We start from the raw sequence: 9966 nt of genomic DNA, 5'->3' as shown, positions 1-9966 counted from the left end.
ATAATTAGAGGGTAATATCGTCATCTTAGTAACAAAAGATGCAGATGTTAATCACCATCCATGGACCACAATTTGAAGCATTCAACTTCAAGACAACAAAAGTAGGTTCGCTTTTTGTTTTAATGAATTTAAATACATTAATGAATTTTTCTTAATATAATATGAATAAAGTATACTACGACAGATTCCAATACCTTACTTTAGAGAAATCACAAAACGTCAAAATTTATTCATTTATATTCTTATCTTTAGTAAATTGTTTTATATTTGTCCTTATTATTAACGGAGTTCTAATGTTGAATGCACGTGCAACTTTTCAGGAAAAAATATCAAATTTACCCATTAACTTTTTAACTATTGTTCAAAATTACGTTCAAGTTGGAGTTTCGTTAAGAGTCAATGGTAAAAACATGATTTTTCGTAATGACTTGAATAAAATTATACCAAAAGCCTAACGAAAGATAATATTGCTCAACTTCGAATACGATGAACATAAAAAATATCTGAACCTTTTCTTAGAGAAATTAAATATAAAAGATTTAGCTGCCAAAAACCAGTCTTAGGGGTGTACAAAGGAAATCGACAAACTGCACCAACCCGATAATCCAAGTCAAACTGAGAAAAAAAAAATCGACTATGTTTGGTGTTGAAAAAAAATTCGACCATAATTGATTTGGGTTCGAACTCCATTGGAGATGAAGCTCCAAGCTGGAGATGAGAACATTCTAGATCGAAGGAGAAGAATTAAGAAATGCAAAGTAATTTCTATTGATTGTATTGGATACAATATATACACATTGCTGTCAGATAGTGGGGACTAACCTATGCAAAACTAACTGACTAACGACACTGCTAAATAACTTATTAAGCTAACAAATCACCTCTGATACTAACTAACTAACAAGTACAAGTATATAAATATACTCAATCAATCTCAACACCCCTCCCCCTCCCTCAAGTTGGTGGGGAAGAATTCACTTCCAACTTGCCAAGGATGCTTGTATGTTTGATGCCAATCAAAGCTTTGGTTAGAATGTCAGCTAGTTGATCACTTGTTGAAATATGATGCAGAGTGATTAGTCCATCTTGTAGTTTATCTCTCACGAAATGACAATCAACCTCTATGTGCTTTGTACGCTCATGAAACACGAGATTTCTTGCCATATGTACAGCAACTTGGTTGTCACAGAAAACAAGGATAAGTTCTTGACATGTATCAATCAATTCCTCCGGCAGTCTCCTTAACCATATCAGCTTACCAACTACTTTGCGAATGGATCTGTATTAAGCTTCTGCAGACGACAACGAGACTGTATCTTGCTTCTTTGATTTCCAACTGATTGCACTTTCTCCAAACAGGACTACATACCCACTCACTGATCTTCTTGAATCAGGGCAGGCGGCCCAATCTGAATCATAATATGCTCTCAAAGTATAGTCAGGGCTGTTGGACAAGAAAATGCCCAGTGTAGGATCGACCTTTAGATATCTAAGCACGTGCAATGCAGCTTTGAGATGTGGTTCTCTTGGAGATTGCATAAATTGACTCAGGTGTTGCACACTATAGGTGATATCCAACCTTGTATTTGTGAGAAAATTTAGCTTTCCCATAAGTTTCCTATAGAATGTGGGGTCTGCCAATAGTGGTCCTTCAGTTGCCTTTAGTTTGACAGTACAGTCAAGTGGAGAAGTCACTGTAGTATAACCCAGACAGTCATACTCCTTCAATAAATTTGTGGCAAACTTTCTCTGGGAAATGAGCACTCCATCAGTCCTATAGAATATCTCTAGACCCAAGAAATAGTGCAATTTGCCCAAATCCTTGATTTTGAATTTATCATGTAGGAAATTCTTCAATGCTGTAATCTCACTTAAGTTTGTCCCTGTGAGAATGAAATCATCCACATATACAACCACAAATATGCTGGAAATAGCATTCTTCTTGTAGAAAAGGGTGTAGTCATTTACTGAATGTACAAAACCTCTTGAACAAAGAGATTCTGTAAGTTTGTCATACCATTGTCTGCTTGCCTGTTTCAGTCCATATAAGGACTTCTTCAATTTGCACATAATGCATGTGTGTTGATTTGTAAGCCTTGTGGCACATCCATATACACTTCTTCATGCAAATCTCCATGCAGAAAGGCTTTATTAACATCTAATTGGAAAAGATCCCAACCTTTCTTCACAGCTACACTTATCAATGTTCTGACAGTTGTCATTTTGACAACGGGGGAGAAGGTCTCTGTATAATCTATCCCTGCTTGTTTGTGTATAACCTTTGACTACAAGTCTTGTTTTGAATCTTTCTATGCTCTCATCTGCCTTGTGCTTGATCTTGTACACTCGTTTGCACCCTATGGTCTTCTTACCTGTAGGCAAAACCAATAGATCCCAAGTGTGATTAGCATATAAGGCCTCAAATTCTTGTGTCATAGCTGCTTGCCAAGCAGGGTTCATGGTTGCCTCCTCATATGAACATGGTTCACTCTCATGAGAAATGTTCCCCATGACCTACTGACTATTGTGGCATAATGTGTGAAGATAAATCTGTTGAGTTTTAGAAAGAAGAGAGTTGAGTGTATGTGTGTGTTCATGTTGTGGTTGGTTTTTCAGTGTTGGAAGGGAGCAAACATAGTCATTTAAGTAAGAAGGTGGATTATGTACCTTTGAGGATTTTCTAGGTTCAGGCAATATGATAGGAGAATTAGTAGAGGAATTAGGCATAACATTGGTGGCAGTGTCCAGATTGGTTGTTGTTTGTTGCTCATGTGTGTGCACAATGAATAAGTCTTGTGGAGAGGAATCTGTAATAGCATCAGCAGATATAGGTGAACCAGTGACAGAATGGTGAAGGGAAGTCTGCCCTGTCTAGCCATAGGACAAATTGAACAAAGAAAAGGTTGTTTAGGTGCAAAATTGATTGGTATGGAATGGATCCCTCTCATTTTCATAAAAGGCACATGGCCTAATCTATTATGCCATAAGTAATCAACACAATTTGCATGGTCTGAAACAGATAAGGAACTAGAACCATTTGAACAAGCTCTTTTATTATGTGAATGATAGGTATTTACAGTGGCAAAGGAAGGTGACTTAGATGCTTGCACAGAATTAGAAAGACTACTTAGACTCTTACTAGTACAAACTGTTTTATTATTTGACTGGCAGCTATTTACAATTGGAGATGTAGACAATGAACCAGTCTACACAATTCTAGTATCATGACATGAGTTAGAAATACCATAACTGAAAAAAGAAGCTAGATTTGCTGATTGACACTCTGAGCAGAAGAAGTACAGACCATTTCTTGCTCTACCAATCTCTAGAGGTATCTTCATTGAAGGGGCCTGCAATATACAAGTATAGGCAGAAAAATTAACAATCGACTTGAGTTGTAAGGTCAAAGAATGAATAGAGACAAGATTGAATTTGAAGCACCCCGTATAAGGTCCGTCTTGGACTAAGAACTACATCACCTATTTCTGTCACTTTAACCCTATAACCATTTGGAAGGGTAACTAAGAAGGGATATGGCAAGACTCTAGTGTTGGTGAATAAGTTCTTGTTATAGGACATGTGATTTGATGCACCAGAATCCAAAATCCAAAAGTTAGCAGGTAAATGTGAACACTTATATGAAAGATCACCAATGATTTCATCATAAGTACAACAAACCAATATACCTGCGAAGTTTACAGCTCCATTTGTGATGTTGTTTGTGGTCTCAGCTACAGTTCCAATATGAAGTTTCTCCAATAGGCTCAGTAGCTGATTGTACTGGTCCTTGGTCAGGTTTGGTGCAATTTGAGTTTGATGTTGATTTTGTCCATTGCTCTCAGCTAGATCATGTTCTCCGGTAGGAAATTTTTGAAGTCCTCCATGTACATTTGCTGCTGATGCTACATTTCTACCTTTTGTGAACTTGAAATTCTGTGGGAAGCCATGTAATTTGTAGCACTTGTCCTTGGTATGGCCTGGCCTTTTACAGTAGTCACAGAACAGACGTGGACCTCTGTACCCTGATCTGTTGGAGTTACTTCATGTGTTTGTCATCTGATTATAATTTGTTCTAAAACCATTGTTTGGTTGACCATGAACATTCATTGAAACTGATTCTAAATTTAACTGACTGTGTGGTCTAACTTCACGTTGCTTTTCCTCCTGAATCAAAATTGAGAATACTTGGGCTATTGTGGGCAGTGGATTCATCATTAAGATGCTACCTCTTATTACTGTGTATACCTCATTTAAGCCCATTAAAAATTGAATTAGCCTCCTATCTTGCTCTTCCTTATACATATTTGCCTTTGCTCCACAAATGCATTGGCAATTGCACTGAGTGTTGGCATTCAACGTGTGCAATTCCTCCCAAAGTTTCTTCATCTTTGTGTAATAACCAGTGACGTCCAATGAGCCTTGGGTTAAATCATTGATTTCCTTTTGAAGCTGATACATTTTTGCTCTGTTAGTTTGGTCATATCCGTCTTCAAATTCTTGCCAAAGTTCCTTTGAATCATTCACATATTGTAGGCTATCTGCTATATCCTTTGAAAGTGAATTCAAAATCCATGAGGTGACCATATCGTCGCACCTTTCCCACTGTCCATAATTTGTAGATTCAGAATTAGATTTCCTACATTTTCCATTAATGAATCCAATTTTTTCTTTACAGATAATGCTCGTAGAACTCCTCTTCTCCAGGATCTATATCCTATTCCATCAAAAGGCATTGGTACCAAACTTGATCCAGCATTTTCTGATGGATGCATATATAGAGGATTAGTGGAATCCATAACTTCTATCACCAGATTTTGCGTCTCAATGACTGGATCAGCGATGTTATCTTCTCCGGCCATGATTTGAAGAATTGAAAAAATTGAGGATGAAGTAAAAAAAACTATATCTCAAGTAGAATCGAAGATTGAACTACAACTGAAAAACTAGTTGAAGCGATAGATCGATACAAACGAAAACTGATCTAAACAGAAAATTGAGCTGGAGTCAGAGATCGATGCAAAACTTAGAAGATTTTATCTTCAGATCTAGAACTGAACCAAAAACTCAATCGAATTTGGTAAAAACAAAAAATTGCATGAACTCACGAAATTGATGCGTAATCTCAAGTTAGAATTGAAGCGGAACAGCATAAAATCAGAGATGAGACTAGGGAACAGAGCCTCGCTCTAATACCATGTGAAGAACTGAAACTACAGGGTTCGAACTCCATTGGAGATGAAGCTCCAAGCTGGAGCTGAGAACATTCTAGATCGAAGGAGAAGAATTGAGAAATGCAAAGTAATTTCTATTGATTGTATTGGATACCGTATATACACATTGACAGCTGTCAGATGGTGGGGACTAACCTATGCAAAACTAACTGACTAATGACACTGCTAAACGACTTATTAAGCTAACAAATCACCTCTAATACTAACTAACTAACTAACAAGTACAAGTATATAAATATACTCAATCAATCTCAACAGTTTGGTTTTAACTAAAGAACGTCAAACCGAAACCAAACCAACCCGACATTACATATATAGAAATATTAGATATATTTAATATATAAATGTACTTATTGTGATGTAATTTATAAATATTTCTTAAACTTTCCATAATTTTATCTTTTAAGGTATTATTTTAAGGTTGGACTTAGAACTTTTGAATATTCCAATAAGTTTTATAGTCATTAATATAGTAAGTTAAAACAAAAAGCCCAAACCAAAATCAAATCAATACTAATACTAACAAAAGACATTCAATTCAATTCTACGAACGACAATGTATTGAATATCTATTTTTTGTTTTGCAACAATTTAGATAAAAATGCATAACCTATTTTTATTTTTTCTTTAACGTTTAGTCATGTAATTAATGCTCCCCTACTACTCTACTTATTTTAGCATGACTTAGTTCTTTTAGATTATGTTTATTTTTATTATAGCTTTTTAATTAGCAATATTTATATTACATAATTTTATTATTTTAATTGTTGAATATTCTAGGATAATGCCATGACACATCTCATATTTTGTATTATTTTAAAAAAAATACCTTATATAGTTGTATCTTACTAGGATTGAAGAAATATTTTGAGTACAAGTTATATGTTTTGTGCTACGAAGATTTTACCGGAAAAAAACCCGAATAACCCGAGAAAAACCGAGATTGAAAAACCCGAGTTTTATTGGTTTGATTTGGTCTTTAGATTTAATAACCCGACACAATTAGTTTGGTTTGGTAATTGCAAAATCCGAACCAACCCGACCTATGTACCCAGTCTAATCACACATGATTTCATGAACCATCAACCATCAACTCTTGACAAAATACCTTTAGATTTACAAAAGAAATTAGTACTTGAAAAATCTATCACCTCCGAGAAATTTTGTCTAGTGTCATTTTATCATATGAAAAGCAACATCAAGATACCTTTAGATTACAAGTCTGATCATTTATCTTTCTTCAACATTTTCTTTTAGAAAATCGTATAAATTATTTATTGGCAGCTAAAGTTGCTACAAAACATAAATAATTACACGACAAAAGAATATTGAATAGAAATAGATCTTAGGTATATTGTCAACCAATAATTACAGTAATGGTGACCTATTCGACTTTTATCGCGACCGTAGTTGCTACAAAATGTCAGCACTTATGCGACTAAAGTCGGCATAAAGTTGAGAAGCAGATGGTTTAATCATTTGTTTCCGCAAGAAATCGAAGAATTTCTTAATTTCCGAAATCGTCTTAGCTAAACCTATAGAATTTAAGTTTGTTTTCTTTTTCATTTTTCTAGCAATTTATAATGCATTAAGGGGACAAAGACCAGAAACACTTCGCTGAATGTGGCTCATAACCGGTACTGGTGCAGTGAGGTATTCCAGTTGAGATTCTAGAACTTTGATGATTATCTCGTCGTATCTAAACCAGTGAGACATCAAAGTTTGATGCATACATTCTTTTCTAGCTGGAGATAGAGGAAAATAGAAAGATATGGACTTTCAATCAAGATTTCCTTACAAGCCGATTCCCCAGCTCCTGAATAGGTGCTGCAAATCTTAATGTATAGAACATGCGACTATATTGAGGAGTAAGGAAAGGGCTCCCATGACAATGAGGTCATTTTTGCATGGGCTTGGACTTCTAAGGCTATTGTGGCGAAGGGAATTGCTTTCAAAATGAGAAATAGTTTTTGTGGCGACAAAAGTCGCCACTCAAAGTAAACTGGCGCCACTAAGGTCTGCATGATAAGTCGTCTTTACTAGTGGCGACGTGATGTGGTAGCCTGCTGTGCCGACTTTAGTGACGATACTTCGACTTTCAGAGGCGACAAAGTTCGCCACAAAAACAATTTGTCCTTTCACAAGCAACTCTCTCGTCCACAATATCCCTAACTTTATGCCGACTTTAATCACACAAGTGTTGATATTTTGTTGCAACTATAGGCACTACAAAAATCGAAAACGTCACCACTAAAGTAATTATTCATTGGCTATGCCAACTTTTAGTGGCGACATTTTCGACTATAAAATATAAATTTTATGTAAATCACCAAGGAATAATTACTTTAATAGAGACCTATTCGACTTTTATAACTATTATTGTTGCTACAAAATGTCAGCACGACTAAAGTCGACATAAAGTTAAGGCTATTTGGCCAAGGGAATAACTTTTAAACTGATAAATTACTTTGTGGCGAATCACTATAAATACTTACCTACTCCCGCCATCAAGTTAATTTAATTCTAGGAGGGTAATTATTGGAAGAAAAAAAAAACGTGTAACGTGTATATAATATGTAAATATAAATACTTGATCAATACCATATCTCGTTCTTGGAAGCAGTTCATCTACAACATCGAATCCAATAGTAGAAGAAAGAAGAGTCTCATTCAGCTCCCTTCTAAGATTTGACGATTGTATACCAGCTTAAATTTATTATGATTAATTGATTTAATGTAGTTAAATATTATTAAATAACCACGATTTAGGGATAGATATCTATAGGTAAATACATATCATACATTTATTAGTTTTTTGATCAAATAGACAAACAATGAAGTAGGATAAAAGTTTATCAATATAGTTTAATGGTATGTAATTTATAATATAAGGGTAAATTCAATAATTTTCATAATGTCGGGGAAATTCAATAATGAACAAAATGTAGTTTAAATTCGATTCTCGTTATTTTCTTTCTCCTAAAAATAATAATAGAAAGGTAAAATAAAGAAAAATAAGGAAGGAAAAAATATTGTAAATGTATCCTCAAGTCAATCAAAATGAAGATGTCTCTTTCGATCAACAACAAAATGACAACATAAAATTGAGACAAAAAGAAGAAAAGAGAGAATTTGATGCTTTAATATTCTACTCCATGTACAATGACGTTGCTATTGAAAATTACTTTTTCTTTTAAAAATATTTTTCGTTCTTCTTTATTGTTAAAAAAAAAAGAGCAATTTCTTTTTCTCCACCTTGCGGTAATTTGAAAAAGAAAAAAAGAAAAAAGAAAAAAAGAAAAAAGGAGCTCATATATCGATATTTCTACGAATTTATTGATATATAACGTGTAAATTTGAGATTTTAATCTTATTTTCTATGGATTATGTCAGTCGAAAATATTGAATTTTTTTGTATGTATATTTTTGGGTAATAATAATTACTTCAACCAACACTTAATAATTGTTGTCAACTTTACTTAACAACTTCATTAGGACAATATTCTCAAATCATACTACAATGCCGTACAATCATTGCACGTTTACATTTATTCTCCATGGAACACTAAAAATACGATCATGATATTTAGCAAAATAATAATAATATATATTATACAATAATGTTTTATCTAATACTATATACATTGGACACTAAGTTTTATGACAAGCCACGATGAATCATTTAGGAGTATCAGAACATAAAGAAAATGAGATTCAACTTATAATATATATACATAAATTTTTTTTATTTATTTATCTACATTGTGTAATTTTCCCATTACACAAAAATGGCTCCGCCGCTGATGACGAGATTGTAATATGAAGGTGATATCAACGAATCAGTTATGCTTCAATTCCGAACTAGTAACTTGTCTATTATTGAAACTTTTACTATTCAATTTTTTTCCGAATTCAAAATCTCTAGTTAAGAACGAAAAAATACTGTAAATTTTGCTATATTCATGCAAATTCAACATTAGAGGATTACTTATTATCATTCACTATTTCTAAACTTAGTGCTAAAGTTTAACATCTTTCTTCTTTACCATATTCTACTTTATAACAAATCTCGATTCAGGAATGAAATCGTCTTTATAGCAAAGATCTAAAATCTCTAATAGTAGACTTTTTACGATGAATTCGAATTAGTTGGATAATACTCCAAATATCAAATACTTGAAATCAGTATCCAATTAATTCGAATTCGTACAAATATTTACTATGGGAGCAGCGGCGAAGCCACCTTATAGGAAGGCCTTCGCGGGAAAAATACACTGTATAGGTAGGTAAAAAAATAAATTATATGTATATATATATACTATGTATTGACTCTCCTTATTTCTTGGTATGTTTATTTTTATATATTTTGACATTCCTTAACGAAAATTCTGACTCCGCCACTGAATGAGAGATAGTGATGCATAGACCAACAAGAGTTGTAGTAAGGAGTAATAAATATTACTTTATTCTTAATCAGAAGTCTCGAGTTTGAGTCTTTGGTATGGAGTCACCCTTGATAGAGAACGTTTTACCTCTCAGTGTGAGACTTTCCAACGTGTTACTCTCAATGTAAGACTTTCCGGCGTGAATCCGGACTTAGTCAGACCTTAATGCGGGTACTGAACATCGGGACGGGAACCAAAAAAAATAGTGATTGCATAGAATATTTCTTTATTCTTTAATCCATTGAATTACCAACAAGTAGTAGCCCAAGTGCCCAACTACTATTAGATTC

The 9966-nt window shown here is 34.0% G+C and overlaps 1 protein-coding gene across 1 annotated transcript; it reads right to left on the bottom strand.

The window, feature by feature from the left end:
- Positions 1-1284: 1284 nt before the first annotated feature.
- Positions 1285-4859, bottom strand: LOC142181305 (uncharacterized). The gene is made up of 8 exons (XM_075254322.1): positions 4674-4859; positions 4134-4602; positions 3475-4022; positions 3245-3350; positions 2668-2867; positions 2373-2514; positions 2118-2260; positions 1285-2031 (listed from the first exon to the last, which is right to left on the bottom strand). Exons 1-8 carry the CDS (start codon positions 4857-4859, stop codon positions 1285-1287), a joined length of 2541 nt encoding a protein of 846 aa, XP_075110423.1.
- Between the last annotated feature and the right edge of the window lie 5107 nt (positions 4860-9966).

Source organism: Nicotiana tabacum, chromosome 5 (assembly GCF_000715075.1).
Source record: "Nicotiana tabacum cultivar K326 chromosome 5, ASM71507v2, whole genome shotgun sequence".
Taxonomy (NCBI): Eukaryota; Viridiplantae; Streptophyta; class Magnoliopsida; order Solanales; family Solanaceae; genus Nicotiana; species Nicotiana tabacum.
This window is presented reverse-complemented; position numbering and strand designations above follow the sequence as displayed.